We start from the raw sequence: 25,325 nt of genomic DNA, 5'->3' as shown, positions 1-25,325 counted from the left end.
TTAAAGAGTCTGCTGAGTGAAGGACATATTTTTCTTGCATAATATACACATTTTTTTCTGGAATTCAGTATATTAAATATTAAAATGATGGATGGTCAAAGTTTTAATGGTCAAAATTTTAAATACTTTGATACAAATACATAAATGTGAGTCTTTGTGAGTCTATAGCTGATGTTTTATCTGCACATCCAGAAAGTAGTTTAACACTTTACAAGTGCTGGATGCTGCCCCTCGGCAAGCTTCCAGATGCTGGTCAATGAGATGAAAGTGAGCTTTTAGTGCAGGGATTAAAAAAAAAAAGGGAACTAAATTGGAGTGTCTCAGACAGCGGTTGTATGAAGAGCCAAGCTAAATCATGTGAAGCTACTCAAGTAAAGCCACAGACTAAAAATGTAGCAGAGAATGAGCTGCTTGTATAGCTAAACATTTCTTAAACTCAAAGATTAAGAAAAAACACCCATGTCTATTTTTTATGCTTCAAATAATTATTTGAAGCATAAAAATCAGTAACTTTAAATAAATATAAAAATACATAACCATAAATAAAGATAAAAATAGATGACCTTATTTATGACTTTCTTCTATCCACAAAGGAGGCAGGCTTAGTCTCGATTCCACAACAGGTGCAGATCTTGGAAAGCATCTAAAAATCATTCAGTTAATTTAATAAACTGAATATTTTTATTGAGTCTCTCAGATATTAAACCTAAGTTCAATAACAATTTTCAATTTTTTAAAAGAGGTTTGCATACATAATTATACTTCGAGTTACAAGATAAAAATGCTCAAAACGACAAGTAACTTGCTGATGTTTACTATGGTCACCATCTCAGTCCCCATATAGGCCTGTGCATCTTGGATGATCTGATATCGTCGTGTTGGTGTCGTTCCTGGAACAACATAGTAAACGTTGTTCTAGGATCAACATTGCAAGTGACCAATCACATTGTTGTGACGTTATTCTTTGGCGCGCCAAGCCATTCGTGCATTTATGAAATTCCAATGTTGCAAGGACAATATCAATTCTGCTTAGCGTTTATTAAAGGGTTAGGGTCAGGGTCCGTCGCAGCTTAAGTACAGTTTTTTGTTTTACGGCAGTTTTTCCCGAAGTCGCAAAAGTATGACGTCACAACATTCTGATTGGTCACTTGCAATGTTGATCCTCGAACAACATTTACTATGTTGATCTGGGAACAGCACCAACACGACGATATCAGATCGTGCATTGATCTTTCAGCGACCCTCTGGCAACTTCTGGCTGTGAAGGAAAACAAATGTGTATTCTCCAACCGGTTGGTGAATGGTTGCTGGAGGTTGCTTGCAGTCAATAGGTGTTGGTTACTGCAACAAAAACCTGCTTGTGATTGCTTTAGGAGCTAGCAGGTTGCCAAAGTCAACAGCAGTTTGCATGGAAGCTGCTGACTTGTCTGCAAACACTTGCAAACTGCTTGCCAAAGCGTAGTAACAATGGTGAAGAGCATGATGTAAATTGTGCTACTTCAAAGTTAACTTTGAAACTTTTAATATGTGCTAGTCGTAGCAGTATTGCGTTGCACTTTTTCAAGTTTGACTACAGCTCAGAGAGTAAAGGGGCAGGGTTTGTACAGTAGTCTAGCTGGTATCTTCCATAAAACTACAGCTGGCTGCAGAAATTTACTAGAAATCAAGTCACTCTTTGTAACTGATTTCACCTGATGATAGCCAGCCACCGAAAATACTTGTCAGTCGGTGAGGATAAAATAAAATAAAAAAACAACAACAAAAAAACAAACAGACTTTGGCAAAGGAAAGAAAAACCAAAGCACCTGGCAGTGGAAAACACCCAAAATCTGACCGGGAATTTGTGAAACTGAAATTAAAAGATTTGATGAATCTGAGTAAAATCTGAAATGATAACAGAGTCAAACTGTCAAAATCAAGCCGTAATCAGAAATTCATGAACAAAATCTATCATATTTGTACACTCATCTATTTTATTTCAAAGGTTTATTAACATATACAGAGTAAAATAATTTAGCCTTGTGTCTACATACATTTTGGTCCTTTTTCTTCAAGTCTAATAAAAAGCAAAATTTATATTTTCACTTTCAGTTTTACTTTAGCCCTGTGGGTAAAATCCTGAGAAAAAGCTGACTGATAATCAAACTGCTGAAACAAAGCCAGTTGACAACAAACTGTGGTGGTGTTGGGGGAAAAATCCCCAAACTTTCATTTGCCTGGTGAAAACCCCAAACTCTTTCTGCTTCAATAAAAAACAAGCAGACAAAGTCAACTCAATTCAGTCAATTCAAGGCAATTCAAAGACTGTGGCTTATCTTTTCTAGACATATTAGATTTGGCAAGATGGGTGTAACCACCCTCAAATACAAACCCACAAAAACAAATTCAAGGTCATCTTATTAGATTTTCTCCTTAGCTTTCAACTTTGTCTTGCAGATTTCCTACAACTGATGACTGCGCAATCCCAGAAACCTCTCTTTAAGCTAATATTACCAGGTGTTCTCCCAAATGCAACTGAAAGCTCAAGAAAAATAATCTAGTAAATGGACCTTGAGATAAGATTACTTTTCAAACTACTCTTTTTTTAATTGTCAAAAAATAAATTAGCAGTCAATCAATATATTCACCGCACACAAACAAGAAGTAATGAGCTTGGATCAAAAGTGTGGATTCAAGCTCAAAATATAATTTAAAACAATCAGAATGTTGCAAGGTTTCCTCTAACAATCTAAAGTCAAACCAAACCATTTCTTAAAGATGTCGAGCCTGAAAGTAATTTTGGTCACCAAACACATTACAGGAGTATCAGTTTACACCCAGTGGAAATTCCCTTTAAAGTCACAGATACATTAGGAAAGGGGAACTCAAGTCACTGGCAGTTTACACATTTACATGCAAGAAGGTCGTTGGGACATTATTGCACTGCATCTTACAGTCATTGCATATTTGGTCTTGTTGAGGTATACAGACACAAACATAAGAGTATTCATTCATGCCAACATAACATAAGGGAGTCATTCAATGAAGATTACCTAAATATTATGAGTAATGCATATGGCAGACTATGGTTTGGATAGAGTGCAAAGTGTGCAAGAAAATATGGTAGATGGACAATATAACAGGAACAGGCACGAGCAAATCAAACCCCCCCAATATTATTTCAACACAATTTTAGCATTTCATCTGCTTTTTTGTCCATCAATGGAAGAGTCCCCAAATTTTTGGTTTCATTTGGGAAAATACAAAAACAACAAGGTAGCAAATGTGTTCATCATCCTCAAATAATGCATAGCTACGAATATAAAAGTAGTGCATTGGCTCTCGAGTCGCCCCCGAAAATGCTAACTTCAGCTGACCTTTCCTCACCAAAAAAAATTTCTTGAGCTCAGAAAGTAAAAAGCCTAAACCTGGAACTTAACTGGTTTCACTAGTCTTTATTTGGTTGTGTAGCTTACAGATGAAAATAATAAAACAGAAGTGTGCAGGAACCTGTGCATTAATAGGAGTGTTAGTTAAACTCTAATATTTGGCTGATAGTTAAATATTGCTGGAAAGTTGTTTTTAGCCAACATTTCTATACTTATAAGGCACCATCGTCGACATATAGTAAAACTTTTTTTTACAGCTTTACCCATTAAACACTTTGCTCAAATGTTCCCTAAAAGGCTGTCTTTCTCTAAAAAACAAACAATGTATTATTACACAGCAAGATAAATCCTACTGAAAAAAACAGTGCCTGTGTGGTTATTTATTTAAAAAATCTACAACTTTTATTAATGTGCAACTCTTAATGTGAACGTCCAAAATAAAAAGGAAAACCTTTTTACTGATGAAATATAGCCTGAAAGACTGGTATTAAACAACAAGCAGTGCTAACATACTAAATAAACACCAACATTTTTGGCTATTAGCAAACCATTGGATCAACAAGTTTTTGCACCGTGAACAAGCGAAGAACATGACCAACAGCCAATCAGACCAGGGGTTTAAAACAAAATCTCTGGCATACTGACAACCAACGCTCACTATCGACATCACGATCAGTGTTTTGTTGTGACTGACCTTTAGAGGTGACAGAGTTGCTTGTGATGTAAACCATAGAAGAAAGTGGCAACCAGCCAAGAACAGTGATACTGTGATAGATAGCTACATTTGGATGTGGCCATTCTTCAGCAGTCAAAAAAAATAAAATAAATAAAACACAAAATCTGAATCATACGTAACCAGTTGCTGGATTTGAGTTTGGCATTTTGGTTTTTATCAATATACAAATACGCACATCAAATCCAAAGGTTACTGAATTGTTTTAGGTTTAGGTTTCAGCATCAAGAGAAGTTTAAAATGACAAAAAACCCAAAACAATTAGCTGATATTTTCACACCAGTTAGATTCTGCTGATATCTTCAGATATTTGACACTCAGATTTAATTTGCTTAATGTTGCTGGTAGAGACGAGAACTGTAGCAGCCTTTTTTGACTATGAAACTGTTTTCCAGCAGTGGTGTTGAGGCACTTTCGGGAGCTGTGAGCTTGCGACTGCAGTGGCTGAGGATTTTGGAAGTTCAAAGAAAGGCTTACTGACTCCTGGAAGATTAGATGGATTTACTCCCCAACACATTGAAACAGAGGTAAGAAACCCAGGAGAGTGCAAATGTTTGTATGTCTATGAATAAATGCATTTTACTGAATGAATGAGAGATGATATTTCTCTTAAATCAGAATTATTTTTAAGACTTATTACAGACTCACATTTTGAGACCTTTTCAAGGCCTTTCCAGACCTCCATGAGTTACACCAGAACCCATGAAACCGTTTCTACGTCCCAAATAAATTATTTTTGCTAACTCCCTATTTTCTGTAGCGAACACTCAACTTTGTTTCCAGAGCTCTTTGTGAGGCTGGAAATTCATCCCAAATCTAACAAATTAAATTTCACTCTGGTATAAATGAATAAATGAATTAATCACATTAAACATTTCTAGCTGAGTACTCCCAAACTTGAATGCCAAATGTTCCTCTGACTCCCTCTGATTCTGCCTTACAGCACTATTGGCTGTTGCTTTGCTGTGTCAACTTTCTTCCAGGAAGGAGGGGACATCGGTGCTGACGTTGTTGAGATGTTCTCCGGCCTCTTGGATGTTTTTCTCCAGGAAATTCTGACACGACAAGCTGTGAGCTGCAAAGGCGCCGTGGAGCATCCACAACTGATTACGGAGGACTTTGACCTGCATAGGAAAGAAAAAATAACACTTTTTTATTAACTGTGTTAGATGACACTACAATAATTTTACTCAATTCATATGTGGTTATTTATGTTATTGTTATTCCAACTTAGAAACACTGCAGATTAGAAAGTTAGCTAAAACCCTAAACTATAACAGTGACACTGGATTGGGAATTTATTGTAAAAACTGATAAACTTTTTTTATTATATAAACATTATTATTATCATCATCATCATCATCATCATCATCATCATCATCATCTCCTAATAAAAAGTAGTCATATCAACAAAATATGGCTTAATGTGACAGAATATTTTATAGTCGAATAATTTGGGGAAAAAAATGCATGGAAACGATGAGAAACCTTAAAAGATGCTAAAAACTATTTCACTTGTCACATGGTTTCACTCATACGTCGTCACCTCCATCTTTATTCCCTAACTTCAGATGCACAAGGTAAAGAAAGATCAATCCAATACTTGTCACCTTGTTCCCCTCCAGCAGCTTGACTTTGACTGACAGGTCGTCTCGGATCTTCTCGTACTTCTCCCTCTGAGTCTGGAAGTCTTTCTGGGCCTGCTCCAGTTTGGGCACGGTGACAGCATCACGGGGGCCCATGTTCAGCTCCTCCAGATCGACTCGGAACGCATCATACTCGATCCTGGAAGACAGGAAATTGACACGGATGTGTACACTGAAGCTCCCTGTTGTATTGTAGTGGTTAGGTATCTCTCATTTGATCTCAATTTCCTGCTGCGTGGGTGCAGAGATTAACCTCCCTGCTTCTTTCTGGTTGGATGTTAGTTTGATTGCAGAGTCACTGTCACAGCACATGAATTTATTGAGAAAGGGAAAAAAGAAGTGTGTTTTTTAACCCACCTGACAGTCTCATACTGCTTAGCATTGATCATTGTGTCTTCAATGGTTTTGTTCACCAGTGTGGTCATGTCAGATGTGAAGGCGTTGATGGCTTCCGTCAGCGTTTCGCCGCTCTTGGAGAGAAACCTCTGAGCGTCTGCATTTATGCCAAACTCCAGCTGGTATTTATATTACAAAGAAAATGCAAGGTAAGCATGACGCATAGAGACATAATAGCCACATCAATGGGAACTATAGCTGGTTAAATAAACCTGAATCATCTGTTAGGTTAGTTTACAACCAGAAAAATGGCAAATCATTTGAACCCGAGATCTTTAATGGCGATATCGTCCTCTGGATTCCAGTTTATGACTGGACAAGATATCAAAACATTTCTTAAAGATTTCTTAAGTTTTACATGGACTCTGTGTAGCTTTTTCCATATATTAAAGCCTTTTTATCGCCAATTTCTTAAAATGCTGTAAGCTTGTCTGACTCTCCCTGTAACAGCTTGAGGGATTTCAGTGTGAAGGACTCTGAAAATCTAATTTATGTGACGTTTGTGCTTCTTCCAAGTGCCCACAGTGAACACTAGCTCACGCTAGTTATGTAGCCAGTGAATATTTGGAAGTCACAGCTCTCTCATTACATTTGGTTTCAAGATACCAAGATATTTAATGACGAAAGCTCTCAGATCTGGGCTTCACAGGATTTCACTATTTAATTATTATTATCATTAATATTATTTAACCTATCCCTTGTGGGGATAGGTTAATTGGATAATCCAAATTGTCACTAGGTGTGAATGTGCGAGTGAATGTGAGTGCGAATGGTTGTCTGTCCCTGTGTGTTGGCCCTGCGACAAACTGGCGACCTGTCCAGGGTGTACCCCGCCTCTCGCCCTATGACAGCTGGGATAGGCTCCAGCGCCCCCCGCGACCCTGAAAAGGATAAGCGGAAGTGAATGGATGGATGGATGGATTATTTAATTAGTGAGGTCTTCCATACTGTCTATGGTGGGGAACCAAACAATCTGTCTGCACTAGCAGGTAAACTCTGACGTCTTTACTTGTGATTTCGACTTTTACTCCTTTATTGGCACTAATGTGGAAGTTATACCTGAGTGTTGACATCTATCATTCGGGAAAATATTTCAGCAAGTCACAATCAATATGATGACCAAAAACAGTAAACAATCAGGAGATTGTGTTTTTACAGCATAACTTGGGGATTTTTATATATAATTTTTGGACAAAGAAACTTAGAGTTCAGCATGTCATCAGCACTGGATCTAGTAATTCTAAATACATCAAAGGTTACTGTATGTAATCCTGTTAGCATTAGCAGGTAGACTTAAAGTAGCAGCTTGTGTCCCCAATACTTACATGCAGAGTTGGGGTTTTGACGCTGAGTTCTGTGAAGGCATCCCCGAGGTTCTTCTGGGTAACTGTGAGCTGAGAGAGCTGACTGGCAAGCGTCTGAGCCAGACTGGTCACATTTTCATAGCGCTGTCGGTCGTCTTTGAGCAGCTCGAGGCGGGGCTCCAGGTCCAGATCCACGGTACGAGACCCACGGCCAAGTTTCTCCGAAAGAGCCTGCCTGGTATACTGTGGGGAGACCAGATCGATAGTAAATGATTATATCTGGCACCAAAGTACAGTAACAGGAAGTCTAGTCAAAATCCTCCAACCTTATATTTGGTGATGCTCCAGTTGCGAACTCTTCTGAACTTCTCGCTGGCAGGGTTGCTGTTGTTACCTTGAATCACCACACCTTTGGGTATCTCAGGTGTGAGTGAGAAACCTGGAGTTGGGGTCAAAAATTTATATAATCATTATAAAGTGATATTCACTTGCAATGAAAATACAATGGAGTTCATCTGATGTTTTTAATGTTAATTATATTTAATGAACCTACCATTTACACAACACATGACAAAGAAAAAGAAGTAATCATAATATTTCAATAATCTCTTTCAACTATTAAAATTTATGGATCAGACTGGATCTACAAAAGCTGTTAAAGTTATTAAAATGTTAACTTTTTGGAAAGACACATAAATAATATTGCACTTCTCTATGAAAACACTTCAAATGTGCATACAGTTACACTTCAGTATAGTGATGCTTGTATCAGCAGCAATAACAGTGCATTTGATTGGATACAACAGGAGTCTAATGACTTTGCTGCAGTTTTCACACTCTGGAGCGCCCTCTAGTGGACAAGGCTGAGCATCAAAATATCCTTAAAATACCTCAAGTAAAAATATTCTGTACGTGGAATCATATACATTACATTACTGGATGATTATTATTATTGACTAGGCATGTGTATATCACTTGAATATTGCAGCTAGAGAGGATTTGAATTACCTGTACTGTGCTGGGTACATTTATGTCCAATAATATTTCTTCCCAATTTATTGGGAGAGTTGTATTTAAAAAACACTAAATAATAGTAACTAAAGATTTAAAATACGTGAGATGGAGTACAAAGCACAATAAAAGTACATTAAAACTTTATGCAAGGTACTTGAATAAACGGGCCAAATTATAGTCTACCAATGGACTGGAATATCCCACACCACTGGCATTAGAGGTGGGTGGTGTTCAGCTGTAAGTCCTTCACTTCTTTACCTTTGCTCTGCTTCTGTTCCTCTGGAACATCTGGAGTGGTCTCAGCTGTGGGGGCAGTAACATCGTTGCTGGCGTGGCTGCCATTACTGTTTGCTTCCTGTAAAAAACATCACTGTTTAATTAATGGCTTCTATCATTATACGGTCTACTGAGGACATGATGTGCCCAAGCAGCTTGTTGTATCTAAAAGTTACTTGCAGATCTCTTTGACCTTCTCAAAATTCAAATTTTGACTGGTCTGTGGGGTTAGACTGGTCTCAGTTATACTCGCAAATGAATCAAATGCAAATCAAGCAGTTTCAAACAATTGTTTTTGCTAGCAATCGATCACCTCCTTGATGCAAGGTTTTGGCATGTCTATGAATAACATGCACCTTACCCCATAGACTAGCTTAAGCCAAAGGCCCAGTGTTGTCACTTCTAACAATCTCCATTAACCAGTAGCACCCAACAGCAACGAAAAGAAATGACACAGCTCATAATTAGCTACGAAAAATCAATTAATTGAAACTTTTCAGTAGGTTTGCTATAAACTGCACGATTAAATAATTATCCAGTGAGCTACAGACATGCCACCCCTGGAAAGTAAAGCATTTCTTTTGACTAATTTCACACTGGTCACCCTTATCTGCCAAAACAGAGGCAACTGATTAACATACAAGGGGCAGTTCGTTTAGTGTGGTCTCCTAATTTTGACAAAGTGCCAGGGTGTAGATTCTAAGTGTCCAACAGCAGTAAGCTGTTACTGTACCCAGTAAGCATATCTTACATATGTTTTCTAATGGAATAATGACTCACTTTCCCAAAACTCCGCACACACACACACACACACACACCTGGAAGGCTCACTGTGCTGCAGGAAATTAGCTCAAAGGTTTCGTGCCACATTGAAGTGACAGCGAGGCACACAGTGACGCAAATCAAGCCTCTCAGTGCCCACCTTGGATTTTTCCAAAGGTTAGAGGAGCTTATATGTGACTGTAAGGGTCCGGATTTCTGTGGCGAGTTATTAAAGGTCCAATAACAGAGGTTTATCGAGAAATTGTTTCTCCACTTATCAGTCCACTATAGATATCCTCTCTATCTATTAACTATAGGCCAGACATGCTGTTATTTTTTGTGATTTAAGCTGTGAAGAGATCTGGGTTCAATGGTTCATACCTTTTCTTCAATACTTTCCTTCTTTTACTAATGGAGTCTTTAGTAGTTTCTACCAATGTTTGGTAAATAAAGTTAACACATGACACTGAATTGGATAAGTGAAGATGGATGGATGGATGGATGGGGGCATTTCATTTATTCTTTTCACCATGTTTAATGTTTATTCCTGAAGAACTCTAGTGCTACCAATGGTCTCCATTTATGTGAATAACTTTTGAATCAAACAGCAGATTTTCAAATCTGAGGTTTCACAGGTGGCTTGAATCAAGCCATCAAAGTTTCCATGACTGGTGACCCACCAGATTCTATGTTGTTTTTAGACAACAACTCAAACCATCAATCTAGTTAATACATTTTACAGTGTTGTCATCAAATTAATCTAACTCATTTATACATGAAAAGAAAAATGAGAGATTAAAGAGACAGTTTAATGTGGAATGAATAGGATTAACCAGCACAACAACACAAAATGTTCACTTGAGGTTGGCTCCCCTGTGCTCCCCAAGTTTATATCCAAAATAAACATGTTTGCAAATAAAAAGCTGTTTTGGCCTCTATGGATGGTTCCCTCCATCATAACTGCACAAAGACTCATGTTTTTATAAATCATCCATTTGGAAACCTCTAAGGCATAAAGTTAGGAGTGTAGTCACTTTGACAAGTTTCCAGATACAGAGCTGTGGTAATCCATCATCTCTTAGGCCTCCAGTAACTCAGGTCACTGAACTGGACCTCCTGACCATGTTAATGGTGGGTTTTTTGTGGAGAATGGATTTATGTGATGCATGGATTGTTGTATGGTACAGACAATCCAACAAGTTTGTATTCCAGGTTTGAGTGAAATGGAGGATCCACCATTTTTGGGACTTCTGTGTTCTTTTCATTTATTTAGCTCTGGCGGTGGCAATAGAAGAAACGTTTGTGTTTGGCCCTCATAACATCTCAAATGAGGTAACATCACATCAGCCCCCCTCACCAACAACATCAGATCATCTGCTAAGAACCTCACTGTTTTCTTTAAATCAGCATTCCAATTTAAAATCCAACATAAAAATAAATAAAATCAAACCTTTACTGTCATCCAATAATATGCAACTTTCAGTAAACGCTTTAATTTTCTTCCACCTTGATTATTCTAACTAATTCACGTGCATCTCTCAGCCCTCTGGCTCACATATCACACCTATTCTTGCTTTCCTTCACCGGCTTCCAGTGAAATTCAGAATTCATTTAAAACTTTGTTAAAAAGATATAAAGCCCCACATGTCGGGTTCTTACCGATATAGCAGATGTACGGATACCTTATAACATCAGTCACTTTCTCTGATAATCTGACCACAGTCTGCGAGGTGATCACGCTTCATAGATGAATCTTTCTCCCATTATTCTTGTGTTTGTGTGTATGCAGGAGAGAATGTAAGACCGTATGTTTGAACACTTATGTGTAATGTAAGCTTTTATTCAGACGCTTTGCAAAATTGTATTTTTTAATTGTGCTATACAAATGAAGTTGTAGAGAAGAAGAAATTATATCCAATTGAATCTTCTAAAAGTTAGATAAAATTAGGGTCATCAGCACATGTTGTTAGAAGACTTCGTTATTACTGTCATTTCTTCCTGTGAAGAAGCCTACATTTTCTCCACACATGCATAAACCCTGAGGTCTGTCTAGCAAAGGTTCATTTTTAGTGGAATGTAAAGAGTGTATGAAAAGAAAAGGTTTCACAAATTTACTCGTATTAAAGTGTAACGTGTGTGGCGTCAACCTTCTCATGTGACCACTGAAAGCATGAAAAAAAGAACCATTGTTTTATTTCAGTCAAGTGTCACCGGTTGTGAAAACAAAAAAGCAAAACAACAACCTGCTGGATATTCACGAGCAGCACCTGACACGTTTCAGTTTACAAAAAGCAACTACATGTAGATGCAAGGAGCACCACTCCTGCCTCCCGCTGTCACACACTTAATATTAACCACAACAACGGTCTTCGAATCAGACACTGATTCATCTGCTCACTGTGAATGTTCATCGCGCCAGTTTGCCTTTGTTGTCATGGCAGCAGCTAATAAGATTACAGAATCTGCCCCCTTTTGTTTTTACCTGCCAGGTTGCATAGCCACATGCATTACATGTAAAAACAAGTGCACTAACCACAGGTCTGTTTTAAATCTACACATCGCTCTGATGCTTTGCTGCTGAGCGGCGGCAGGAGTAATGGCATGTAGTTTGTTGCCCTTCACATGAAACTTTTACTGGTTGTTTAAGATTTTCCAGTATTTTAATTGAGGGCTTTAAAGTAGAACGTGCTAGTTTGTACACTGGACATTTTTTAGTTCCAATGAAAAGCGTCCACAGTGCTGTTTGTGGATTATACAAATGAGCTGATGTTTACTCTACTGGAAACCAGCAGCATTGGGGTGTGGTCTTTAAACCACAGCCTGCCCTGTTAAAGACGAGTACAATCAGTTATTCAGGATGGCTACAGCTTACATGAGTTGATGGGTTGGTTGATAAACTGAACACTTTTTTCCAATGATTATGAAACACTTATAATTTTCTACTTTTTTCCTTTCATTTTCAGCACAAAGCTCTTGTTTGTTATGGGTTATAAATCAAGCACAGACCTTCTGTTAACAGCAGCGTATTTTCTGTACTTTTTAAAAGCCCTGACTCACTCACTATTTAGTTCAGCTCAATACAAAAAGGAAAAATTGGTCAACAAGATCCAGCTAGTACAAGTAAGAGTCTGAAAATGCCTCTTTGGGGGAACCTGAAGAAGGCTTGTAAACATCAATCTTCTTAACACTTTTTTTGATAGTGATGTGATATGTTAGTGCCACTTCAAATTGCCATCGCTCTCCCGTGGGCTACATTACAGGTCCAGGGCCTCTCCCTGCCTCTGTCTGCCACAACAGATGTCACACAGAGGCTGCAGGCTGACAGGGACCAACCAGACCTCACAATACACCCTTTACACTCACTCATCCAGCCCAATGTACTGAATGGATAAGCCATTGTCCTACACCATCTTAACCAATTTTGTCTCTAAACTTGTCTTTTTTTCTATTTTAATTATATTACAGCCAGTCAGCCAGACAGATACTATCTAACGCCGATATTCCCCCCCTTCTTCACAAAAAGCAGGTCCTACTAAACTCTGTTATTGCTCATGCCATCGAACAAGCTCACCTTTGGAGGAATTTCTTCCTCTGTGACAGCGGACGCCACGGTGACACTTCCTCTCTGCTCCACCACGGCCATCCTCCTCTTCCTCCCTCGCTCCTCTTTTACTAGACAAACAGAAAACAATCATCTGTGCTGTAAAAAAAACTTGTTCATGTGATTGTTATGAAAAGTTTTTCAGAGTGGTGTTTCTACCTAATCATTTCACCACCTGTTTTTATTAGAATGAGCTCTTTAATAGAAGCTAAGCTACACCTGACTATTACTTGATTATTGATTAATTATTATTATCAGTAATAATACTGTTATTCATCTTGTGTTCCATAAAATAAACAAAAAAAAAGTAAGTGAACTCTTTTAAAGTCAAACTATCTTTGGATGTTTAACCAGGACAACACTGACGTGATGCAACTGTACACCTTTTGTTTAAGCCAGTGTGAATATGAATATGACTGGTGATCCCATAGATGTGGTTTTTATGCCTGGGTGGCCTCTTAAACAAAATTTGTGTATGTATTGCTTATATATTCAATATTGCTTTAAAATAACGGTCAAAATAAATGCCATGCAGTGTGAGACTTGCTTCTAAGATTACTTTAGTTAAAGGAAAACATGGTAGAATAAAAGCACAAACAGGATCAGCATCTCTTTCAGTCTGGAATCTAATGCCACCTATTGGTCACAGAAGTGCACAGCTCTAAAAAAATGAAAGTCCACAAATGAAGGCTTATCTGACTTCCAAATGCTTTAAACACACCCTGCATCCTGCAAAACAAACCTCGTGCCATCTTAAAACAGACTGACAACATTAAAGAGGGAGTTTAAACACACGCTGACTGAACAACTTTACCCAAAAGCTGCATGAATCACTCACGAGCTGGGACGTGTTTGCCATTTACGGGGCCTGTGAGTCAGTGAAGCACTCTTATGACATGGACAAGTAATAGCCACTGTAACACGGGTAATAAAGTTTAATCTTCTAAAACTTAACTTAACTTTACTGAAAGTACAAACCTCTTATTATAAGTGTGCGATAAGACAGATCAGCAGGTAAACGGTGAACTTTGACCTCACGTGTAACATCACAAGGCAGAAATGATCCAGACAAAGTTATTATGCAAACGTGATATAAAAGGCTGTATTTAAAAAATAAACAATGCAACAGGAAAAATTAAGCTAATCTAAACTTCTGCTTATTAAAAGGGAAATATGCTTTACTTCCACCAACAAGTCGGTGAACACAAAATTATCATTTTTGTTGCTCAGAGTAGAGCCAAATAAAAGCCAGAAATTTAAAACCTTTTTGTTTAAACTACTGTTACGCATATACATTATTTTTAAATTCATTTTAAGTTTTACAAAACCCTGAAAAAGAAATTCATGAAACAATTAGAGTTAATTAAAAATTAGAATGAATAAAATGTAGTCAAATTTACCCATTTACCGCACAACTTCATATGCTTTATTTAAAAATGTTTACATTTTTAATAATGAAATGAAAACACACACACACACACACACCAAATGCCTAGGTGCTTTGTTTACATCTTTTTTAGTTCTTCGTAATTTTTATTATTTAATTCTAAAGATTTTCTGCAGCTGGATTAGTGAGAAGTTTGCAGGTTAAAAATGGAGAGGAAACCTAAACTAACAATGATTAGGTAAAAAGCAAACAAACAAAAAAACAGAACAAGATAATGAATTTCTGCATCATTTTACGACATTAATCTTAGTAATAGCCTGTATGTATAGTAATAGTTTCCTGTTGTATTCTTATTCACTCAGTTTCCAGTTTATTGCTACATCGAGCTGGAAGTTAAAAGCCTCATACAAGTAGAGGTTTTTTTTAAGTTTTGCAAGAAACTTCTTAAGTATTTTCACACATGACAAAGTAACTAAATCCAGTTTTTACATCAGTTTATACGCGTTAAAGGCGGATTAAAGAGTGTTTAAGTCCCTCTTGGTGACATCAAATAAGTTAAACAGAAACAGACAGCGCCCATTCGAGACACTGCAGACAGTTTTTACCTTCACAGCTTTAAAAGAAACTCTGCTTTTTCTTCTTCCGGGCTTCTGCTTTTTTCCTGCCGTCAGCTCCGCATATTTAAACGTTACAAGCTGAAAACTGGACTAATTAAAAAGTTGTGAAGCAAAATCAAGAAGGAGGAAAAAAAGTCACACACACCCGGAAGTTTTTTCGTTTTTCTGTAGGGGATGCTTGCGTTAACCTCCTGTCCTCACCTGGAGGGGCGGTGATAGCAATATGAGGTATTAGAGAATTTCTAAATGGTCCTCAACATCCTAGAGCACATCGTCTACAGCCATATTAGCACAGCCAGTGTTAACGCTCTAACGTTTAGAAGCACAAGCTTTCACATTTTTAACAGTAAATCGATGGGAAATAATTCAACTAATGATGTTTTTCTCGCGACATATTTCAGTTCCACGTTAGTAGCGCATCTGGGAAGACAGACAACTCTCGCGATACTCGATTAGATCAAACGTTATTTCGCTGTGGTGTTGCCTAAGTCTATCCAAACACACCGCGGCTGGTAAAGTTGGCCATTACCCCTCCAAAACCCACTTTTTGTGCCGGTAAGAGACACGGAAAAAGCGGAAAACACTTGTGAATCACTTTATTTCACGTGCGGATATTTAGTCGAGTTTTCGGTTGTTTTTATAAACATTTTCCCGTCATGTCAACAACTGATGTTAAGCATTAACTTGGTGTGGCACCGTGCAGGTGCACTTGTTCCGCTTTATGTTCATGTATTTGTTTTGACAAGCCTTAGCTTAAGGATGTAAGTATGTAAACCGTGTGCAGTACTATTACTACTTAAATAATATAGCCACAGTACTCAGAATATTCCAGGTTTTTTTTCGTAGTGCAAACTTTAAACATTCGTTCGTTCTGTGTTTCTGTTTAGAAAGCAGTGACGCTCACGGAACCCTGATGATGCTGAGGATAGTGATGAAGAAGAAGATCATAATGGCGGGGTCAGCAGGCAGATGATGAGGAGGAGGATGAAGCTGAGGGTGAACCGCAGCCAGCTGCTGTCTCTGTCCAAAGAAGAAACATCTGGGAGCTTCCAGAAAGAAGGGACGCTGCAGGTCGGACGGCAGGAGGCAGGTAAGAGATTCTGATCAGTTCTATTCTCCTTTATCATAACCTCTATTAGACTAATGGAGATAATCTTTTTTTTTTTTTCATTTGTTCTCTTTTTTATTTATTTAACTTCACTTTCACTGCAGTGTTTTGCTCTCCTTTGTCGTCTTCTTTGCTATTTTTTTCTCGCCTATTTGTCCTAATTTTTTATGCTTCTTGTTATCTTCTGTTCTATTTTGTTCTCTTTTATCTTTTGCCTCTCATCTTCATTTTCTTATTTTTTCTCTTTAATTATCGTCTTTATTTTTTTACTAGTTCTCTTTTTTGATCTTTAGTTCTGTTTTTTGTATGTTCGCTCCTGCTCTCTCATGTTTCTGTTGTTTTCTTCTCCTTTGTTTTGTATCTCTTTTCTCTTCTGCTCTGCAGTCATCTTCGTCTGTTTCCATCTCCTGCCTGAGTCACTCTAACTTTACTTCCTGGAACCTCTGAGTCTCCACCGGTAGAACAGTTTCCTGACTCACAATCTAAAGGTCATGAAAGAAAACGCTGTTATTTAACACGCTCTGCAGAGCTCCCTTTAGACAGATTTTTCCATCTTAGTGTTCAGAAATCTGTGAGCCGTTCTGTGCTTTCACAGGTCTCACAGAGCGGTTCTGCCGTCTGAGAGGAAACCTGCTGTTCATCCTGAAGAAGCAGGTGAGAGTCAACATAAAGACACCAAAAAAAACAGGAAACGTGTCTTTTTGTTCTTTATTAAAGAGAAAACGTGAAACTTTAACACAGGCTGGTGAGCTGGAGGAGGTGTTGCTGCTGGAGAGATGTAATGTCATGAAGCTTCCACACAATAGCAGACGGCTTGCTGTCAGTACGTAACACGCACACAAACACACATTAACGAACCTTTTCGCATACTATGTGAGCACAGTAAAATGTGTTAGTGTGTGTGTGTTGAGGCTTTGAGAGCGGCGACCCTCCCGTGTTCCTGCAGTCGAGCAGCTCTGCAGAGTGCACGTCATGGCTCATCAGCCTGAGAGACGCCAACATCGAGGAGCTGAGGAGACGCATCACACACCTGCGCACGCTCATTAACACACACACACAGGAACACACACAAACCACCACGGATAGCCCTGACAATGATGGAGGTGCAGGTGAGAATGTCGGTCAAAGAAGTTTTTGTTGTTTTAATTCAGTGTCAAAGAGACATTATACTTTTTTATTTTATTTATTTTATTTACTGCTGCCCAGATGACCTGAACCCAGATAAGCAGTGGACAAATCCATCCATCCATTCTCTTCCACTAATCCTTATCAGGGTTGCGGTTGGGCTGGAGCCTATCCCAGCTGCCACTGGGTTTATAAAAATAGCACATGGATGTGTGTTAAACTAACAGGTTTGAATAGTTCACAGCTGATGTAATGCTGTTCTGTGGCCACCAGGTGGAGCAGAAACTGCTACTACAGTATCTCCGCTGCACCTGACAGTGGGTATGTCCACACACACACACACACACCGTTAAAGCTTTCATTTATAACACTGCTGATTTTCTGTGTCATACCGTGTGTTTTTGTTCCTTACGTCTTTCCCACGGCCCTTCTTCTCTCAGAGTGTCACGGTTTGGATATCATCAGAGACAAAATCCAGATTCACATCTCTGTCATCGACACACACACTCACACAGTCAGGAAGCACTGCAGCGCAGAGATAGCAGAGGTACACACAGACACACACACAGGCTGCCAAGTCCTGTTCTTCGCTTTTATTACTATTTTTGTGAGAACATCTTTCACACACCATTTATGGCACATGAGCTGCGTTATATTAAGGCTAGGTTCAAGTTAGGCTTATTATTTCCCTCTGAATTGATCAAACTGCATTCTGTGTGTGTGGTTCAGGGATCAGATGATGGTGTGTTTCTGACATCAGTGTGCTTTTGTGATGACTTCCCGCTATACCGACACTGCAGGATCAAAGTCACCATTTACCATGGCGACGACTCCACAACAGTGAGTGTGTGTATATATGTGAGTGTGTGTTTCCAGGTGTGTGTTTTTTCTGTGTGTCTGAAAAATTGTGTGTTTAAGAGGATTAGTGGTGTGGTTATGTGCATGTGCAATACCAGCAGTGGTAGCTTTTCAGCACACGCACACTCATTTTCTCTTTTGGGTCACTTAATCTGTCTCACACACACACACACACACACACACACACACACACAGAGCTGGATGAAAGAGTAACACTCGAACAGCCACAGATGCTGAGAGAGAAAGTGAGATTACAGAAAAGCAAATATTTCCGTTTTCAGCTCTTTTCCCTCCGTCCTCTTTGCCAAGCTCCAAGCTGCCAGCCAGTTCAATTGTTTCCCATGATGCTCAGGGGCGTGTGTTTTTAATCCAGTCGGCCATGACGAAATAGGAGCGGGAGGATACTCGGCCGGTGTGTGTTGGTCTTTTCAGCTGGAGACGGATCAGAAGGGACAACCAAAGGCGACACTGAGTTTATTTTTTGTGTTCGATGTTTTCTGAGACGCTTAGTTCCTGGACCAATGGATGAACCCGCTCTCCTTCTGCTTCACGTTTCTCTTGTTTTATCCACAGTTTTGTTGAACGGCTGCTTGGAAATGCATCACGAGCAGGAGAAATCTGCTCGTACAGCTGCTGCCAAAGTCAGCGTTAAAATATCAAATAGGCTTTAACATCGAGGATGCGTTCAGGTGCAGATGAGTGTTGCAGGTGCTGTAGCTGGGCTGTATTTCTGATTGTCCAGCAGTGTCTGTGCAGCAGCTTCAGTTTAGATTTGTAAAACTTATCTGCTTTTGTTTTGGGTTCAAATTCATTTCAAATATATTTGTTAATAATGAGCGTACAGTTTTGAGATTGCAACCAAATCGCAGCATTGTACTGGCAGTAGGACCTGGGTATATCTAAATGCATGAAACTGCAGTAAAAGCTGCCTGCATGAAGTGAGCACCTGGCAATATGGAATCATTACATTAGAAAAGTGACATTAAACTATTAATAAATGTCCTTAAAGACTGATGAGCAGACACAGGTGAGGTGGCAGCAGCTTACAGAAGCTTATTTAAAAAGTCAGTTGGATATTAAGAATAAAGAAAAGTTTGATTGTTTTAAAAGTTCGCATGCTTAATGTATTGGGATGTGTACCTGTGACTCACTTCCTTTGTGTGTCATTGTATAGATTCAGCTGGTTAATCAAATCTTCAGCTGATGTTAGAAAGCAGGAAATCCTAGAAAGAAATATAGACTGAAATAGTGAGAGTCAGAGCAGAAACAGGAAGTCACTTTTTAAAAAAACAACTTTCTGAGGATGCAGAGGGCCATGAAGGCATGCACCGACTGTCTCCGACCGCCAGGAGACGGCCACAGCATCTCTGCTGGACAGGTAGGGAAAGTCCACATGTATCAAACCCCGTAGATTCCCATGTTAAAAACTCCTTACTAGCAGCAGAAATAAGCCTGCTTACAGCCCTACAAAAATCTGTTTCAGTCTCTGTGGATAGTTTCAACTATAAGGGATTAAATATAACTTTATTTATTTTGGTATTTGTTAAGGTTTAAGTTTAGAGATGTGTCTGCTTTGATAGATAGCCGTCCATCCCTAAGCTACAGTCAGCTACTTTAGCCACAGACCTGACCGGCCAGGCATCAAATACTGGACGATTCTTATTGTTTTGAACCACAAACAAAATAGAAGCAAATATACAGTTTATCGCAGGTTTCCGACGATGGTCTTTGAGGCAGAGATCAAAGCCTTCTACGAGCCTTCAGCTGAGTTTAGAGACCGGAAATTTTCAAAAGTAGCCCTCAGCACTCTTACATAGTGACTAAGACCACGCTAAGTGAATGGAAACATGCTCTGTATGTGTAGAGGAAGGTTGACAGTCTTGAGTGGCTTTTTAACTTTAAGGGATATTCCAGAGGAAATTAGTTTTAGACAGGGGACTTTTTTTGATAAAACACTGATACATGTTTGGTCTCGCAGCTGATGCTTATTCAGGTTTAAATGTGAACCTTAACTTCCTCGTCTTTCACACTCTGCAATATAGGGTTTTGCTTCGGCCCTGTTTGTGATCGCTGCATAACCCTGATGCTGTTTCCTGATAAGCTGGTGGTGCAGATGATGCATCAGTTCAATGTCATTATTGTGGAAATAACACAACAGATTGTTTTATTGTCGTGTGTGTGTCAAGGTTTGATGGTGATTTGCATTTAATCTTAAAAGCCTCTTGCTTTTCCCAAGAACTGAGTGAGACAGATTAGCTCGGTGTGTGTTTGCATGTTTGCGTGTTGTAACCCTAACCTTGAGCTGCAAACGAGGAAATGAGGCAACCGTTTGCATGACTGAAGTTAACCCATCAATATCCGGTTTCCTTCTGTCTGTCTTCTAGTGGTTTTCTCTTTTCAGCGTCCTACAAGGGTCTCTGACAAAGATGAATTTCTACTTATTTGAAGAACGTTTTAAGGCTTTCGGAAAAGTTTGTTTGCAGGCTGGCTCTGCTCTTGGGAAGCAATGAGAACACGTCATAGCGTGTCTGCTGTAATATGTCCTGCATTGTGATAATCTAAATATAGTAATCACACAAATAAGTGTTGTTGTTTTTTTTCTAAAAAATTAACATTCAGAACTTGTAAAAAATGACTGCCTTATTCTGACCGACCAGTTTTCACTGCACAAACTCACAGACTAATTCATTTGATCCAGAACTAACCAGCAAATAAAAGGAAGGCAAGAACTGAGTAAGAAACTTAAAAAGCAATTCAGCATGTTTAAAAAATGAAAAGGTTAAACCTCCTTTTCGGTTTCTCAAAGAAAGCCGTTATGTCTCTCGGCTAGGCGGCCAAAATTGCTGCAAGTTGATGCATCAGTACGCCTACACTGCTGCTTGCAGTGGACCAGATGCAGGATGAATCTGAAACTATCGGCCTTATATTACACACAGAAATTAAAACCTGTCACAAAATGTTTGGCCAGATATCCAAATTCATTAGATGTTTGTACAAACATTACTCAGATGAATGAATCCTCACATGGGAGCTACTTTCTGTGTGGGTTGGTCTCTTTTTATGTCTGCTGTTTTTATTTATTTGTGTATTTTTTTTATTTTTATTTTTTTGATGGTTGCCTCTGTTGAATATCAGCCTAAAAAAGTCTCAGACTCAGTGAAATGAATGCATGTTTGATGTGATAAAAGATATCAGACAACTGAAGTAAATGCAGCTTACTTCATTCACTTTGTCTTCAGTGTGGTGTGTGTGTTTGTGTGTGTTTGTGTGTGTTTTGGGTGATTTGAGTGCTTTTCACTCGTCAAGGTAATCCTCTGAGTTTCCGATTATCGTCATGGCAGCCGAATGATTTCAGTGTCGTTGCCGTGGGGATTTTTGATAACAGGGCCGTGACCTTGTGGAGATGATGAGTTTGGATGTGTATTTGGTCCTTTATTAATTGGTATTCCAGTGTGTGACAGCTCTGTACATACCTTGGAGTGGAATACGTCTTCCCTGTGAGGGCTGTTTGCCTAAGAGTTATATAGTTTTCACCGTCACTGTGGTTTGTGCTCACAGCAGAGCCTTTACTCTGTGGCTCTGTTACGTCGGGTTCAGACTGCATGATATCAGCCTGATTATAGCCTGGCTCTGACATCGTAGGGCACGTGTTGTACAGCTTTAATCTGGCCTGAACATCGCTTTAAGTTCTTAATAAACTTTGGCCTGTGCAGTTGCAGCTGTGGTTTGTGTAGTGACGGGCACAAGCTGCCTAACACAGAATTCAATTAAAAGGAAAGATGCTGTACGCACATAGTCTCAGCTGAGAAGACTGAGTACCTCACATCTTTATCGAGTGTAGAGGAAGGCCTGTTTATCCATTCACCGTTAGACAGCTTTTGTTTTCCAAAATCATTACGATCTTGATTTTGGTGTTTGAATCCACCCAGCAGTAAGAGTATGGAGTCGCAGAGGAAAGAGAGGCTTTCAATAAGTACTTTGGAAAGTTCAAGAGCTAAAATAGGCCAAATATGATGGTGCTGTACAGGTCTTTCATTTTTAGGTGCAGAAGAAATGCACAATGAAACCATAGCACTGGTGTTACTCTCTGGCTCTGTCAGTGTGTGGCTCCATAGTGTAGTGGTTTACAACCCAGATCCCTTTGGGGCCATTCTGTGTAAAAATCTGCCCAGTCAAACACAAGGAGATGCATGCTGCAGTAGGTGACCCCTCGTGAAAGACGGGGCAGCTGAAACCAGTTTGTGAAATTCCCCGTGTGCTCTGGCTTCTTCCCATGGTTACGTGCTGATTCCAAACTGACCTGTGAAGGCTTTCTAGGGCGTAAGAGTTCTGAAACTGAGATCGTGACCGCACTACAAAGGTCCTCTTTGTGGTATTACTGTAGCTTTTAATGCCTAGTAAAGGCCTGCTGGTCTGTTAGAAGCTGTGAAGTCAGCGTGTCAAACCAAAACTGTGCCTAAAAGTCGAGTTTTGAACCAAACTGTGGGTATTTTTACTCCTCTGGTTCACGCTGGCTTTCACCCAGTGTTTGCCAGGATAAGCTTCAATCTCCAGTGACTTGAGATATATTAGTAGTGCTGCTTCTTATTTGTTATTAAGGAAAACCATCAGGCCTCTAAAAGAAGAAGGTTTTGTCCTTGAGTCTCTCAGTCTGCAGCCACATTGTCAGATGAGGCTATTAGAGTTCACGTTATGGTTAAGTGTTAATGTTATACATGGTTTGAAATGTGAAACTGTGTAGTCGATGTTTTTGACCTGATTCTAAAAAACACAAGTTGAAACACGTCTTATCATCATAATCTGCTTTAAAGCTGATGTTTTCACATAGAGCTTGTTGTCAGCGGAAATTGGATATATTTATATAGCTATGATGTGAGTCACAAAGAGAATTTAAACAATGAAAAAGCAGTTTGATGTGAGATGAAACAACTGTCTTGCTCTGTTTCTGTCTCAGAGGAGCTTCCTGGGTTTTACCTCGTTCTCTATCAGAGATCTGCTCAGGGTCAAGGAGCCTCACGTCTCTCTTAGCCTCAGGTAAACACACTTAAATCTTCCCCTTTTAACCATATTCATCAAATCTTCTCTCAAAATAAAGTTTATAATTACTCTGTGTCCCCCTTATCCAGTTTTACTAACCTTTCATCACTATTCTGCATGGTTTAACTCATCAACAACTTTCCCTAACCTAAGCTCCTCCCCCGCCCACCAGAGAAATCACCAGAAATCCACCCTGCAGGCATCCACAGTTCATTTTAAGTTTACCTGCTCTGCACACACTCTTTTCCTCACCATGCATGCTCTCTCCCAGTTTTACCCCATTTCCTATCATAGAAATGTTTTGAAGTCAACGAATTGCACGTCATAAAAAGCTTCCAGGATTGTCCGTTGCTTAGATACTGTAGACCGCAAGAGGAAGTGAGGAGAGAGCGTGGGGCTCCACCTCTGTAGAAAGTAGAAAAAGGCAGCTCCTTCCTGTTTTGTCACCACAGCATCTTTAGAGAGACAGACGAGCAGCCGTAAAGACTAGATTAGATGAAAAAGCAAATTCCGAGAGATCGAAGGAGGACAGGAAGAATGAAGACGAGGAGAGAGAGGCATAGATCCAGAGCGCGGTCCAGGCATGAGCAGGCGGAGTGCAGTAGGTGTGTCTGTGCTGGCATGTTGTATCCAGGTGTGCCTCACTACTAACACATACCTCATGCAGGCTGGCAGAACTGCAAATTTTTGTGACTTCATAAAGAAGCATTTCAAATAAACTTACAAAAGCAAGGCATCTTTATCCAGAAATATTTGTTACCACCTTAATGGAATTTCTTAGCTAGTCTTTCAGATGTGTGTTTTGTTGGTTCTTCTATCATTTAGAGGTGCTATTTTGTCTTTAGTTAACTTTTCCTGGTGCTTATTGTGTAATTGGCAGCCTTTACTTCATATTTATGTTGGTTCCTGATTACCTTAATGGTGATTTGTTTCTTAGTACCTTTTTTTTTCTCTTTCTAGGTATGTTGTTAATATTTAGCTTTATTGTTAGGGTTATCAGGGGGTCAGGAGGTCCCTGACTGGTCCCTAGTCCTGTGTAGCTGAAGCTTAAGGAAGAATGTATATTGGCAAGCGGTTGCTGGTGAATACGGGTTATCTAGAAAAGAATAGTCCGTTATTGTCTTTGCACATGTACCACGAAATTGTCTAATTGAAACTGGTCGCAAAGAGCTTGCAATGACCTACTTGTCATTGCTTTGGTTGTTCTAGTTTGCATTGAAGATGGCAACTTGTTTGCAAACACTCTCAAACACTCAGCTTGAAAAACTGTGATGCAACCCTGCAAAAAGCTAATCCTGGTGCAGCACCGTGCGCCTTACTGTGACAAGTGTCATGTGAATGACCTCAACCAGTAAGGGAATACACATTTTTCCCCCTCATGTTGCTTGTTGCCAGATGTTATCCAATCAGTCTCTGGGTTCATTCAATGCTTAAAACTCTTTAAATAAGAATTTTCTGAAACATCAGTGGGAAAAAACAACAGGAAAATTAACGCCTGGAGGCCATAAAAGTGTGCAGTATCTATTTCTACTCCAGTTCTCTTGCTCTTTAGCATTGCCTCGTTGTTCTGTTTAGCCGTGTATTGCTTGTAATTGTTTCTAGTGAGCTTCAGTTCTCTAGTTAATAATTAGTTTTTACCTCCATCTGTATTTTCATTTATTGTTTCTGTTTTTACCATCTAGTTAGTTATTTTGTTTAAGTAACTTTTCATTTCCAGCTAATTGTTACTTTATCGTCTTAAACATGTTCCCTCCTGAACTTTTCTTATGTTTCTAGTATGTTTGTTTTTTTCACTAGCTTCTTTTTGTTAGTTACAGTTTGTTTATGGTTAGTGTTGGATTGTTGGTTCTCTGGTTTCTGACCACCTTAAGTTGTCTAGTAATCTTGTTTTGAGTAACTTTTGTCTTCTCTGTAGTTGCTTCATCTTTCTCGTTAGCTGATTGTGGCTCAGGTTAGCTTTGTATACCTAACTTTCTATTTTTTTCTTCCCGTTTGTTTCATTGGTGAATCAGGTAGCAGGTGATTGAAGCTTTGTCTTGCTAGTCGTTGTATTTTTTTTAGTTAGCTTTTCATTCAGTCTCTCTAGCTTTTCC

General features: G+C 39.2%; 2 protein-coding genes across 7 annotated transcripts in view; one reads left to right on the top strand and one right to left on the bottom strand.

Moving 5' to 3' along the window:
* Window positions 1-768: 768 nt before the first annotated feature.
* On the bottom strand, window positions 769-15,525 carry LOC146390271 (arfaptin-1-like). Its single transcript, XM_084923325.1, has 8 exons — window positions 15,093-15,525; window positions 13,071-13,171; window positions 8,720-8,816; window positions 7,774-7,886; window positions 7,469-7,690; window positions 6,105-6,262; window positions 5,712-5,886; window positions 769-5,225 (listed from the first exon to the last, which is right to left on the bottom strand). The coding sequence occupies exons 2-8, from the start codon at window positions 13,140-13,142 to the stop codon at window positions 5,070-5,072; spliced, it is 993 nt and encodes a 330-aa protein (XP_084779451.1). The 5' UTR covers window positions 13,143-13,171; window positions 15,093-15,525; the 3' UTR covers window positions 769-5,069.
* A 28-nt stretch (window positions 15,526-15,553) lies between these two features.
* Window positions 15,554-25,325, top strand: part of LOC146390269 (type II inositol 3,4-bisphosphate 4-phosphatase-like) — a 31,752-nt gene continuing 21,980 nt past the window's right edge. For 3 of the 6 annotated variants that reach the window (XM_084923318.1, XM_084923317.1, XM_084923316.1), the window contains exons 1-9: window positions 15,554-15,659; window positions 15,992-16,194; window positions 16,808-16,866; window positions 16,954-17,035; window positions 17,124-17,321; window positions 17,611-17,658; window positions 17,778-17,884; window positions 18,067-18,177; window positions 23,150-23,229. In XM_084923318.1, the coding sequence (XP_084779444.1) occupies window positions 16,074-16,194; window positions 16,808-16,866; window positions 16,954-17,035; window positions 17,124-17,321; window positions 17,611-17,658; window positions 17,778-17,884; window positions 18,067-18,177; window positions 23,150-23,229 (806 nt within the window). In that variant the 5' untranslated portion in view covers window positions 15,554-15,659; window positions 15,992-16,073. Of the gene's footprint in view, window positions 15,660-15,991; window positions 16,195-16,596; window positions 16,701-16,807; window positions 16,867-16,953; window positions 17,036-17,123; window positions 17,322-17,610; window positions 17,659-17,777; window positions 17,885-18,066; window positions 18,178-18,286; window positions 19,574-23,149; window positions 23,230-23,256; window positions 23,838-25,325 lie in introns of those variants that run through there. The other 3 variants (XM_084923319.1, XM_084923320.1, XM_084923321.1) reach the window with 3 other exon arrangements.

The sequence above is a fragment of the Perissodus microlepis genome, chromosome 3 (assembly GCF_051167445.1).
Source record: "Perissodus microlepis isolate ML-2025 ecotype Zambia chromosome 3, ASM5116744v1, whole genome shotgun sequence".
Classification (NCBI taxonomy): Eukaryota; Metazoa; Chordata; class Actinopteri; order Cichliformes; family Cichlidae; genus Perissodus; species Perissodus microlepis.
The sequence above is the reverse complement of the archived record's forward strand: the minus strand, read 5'-3'. Positions and strand labels throughout refer to the sequence as shown.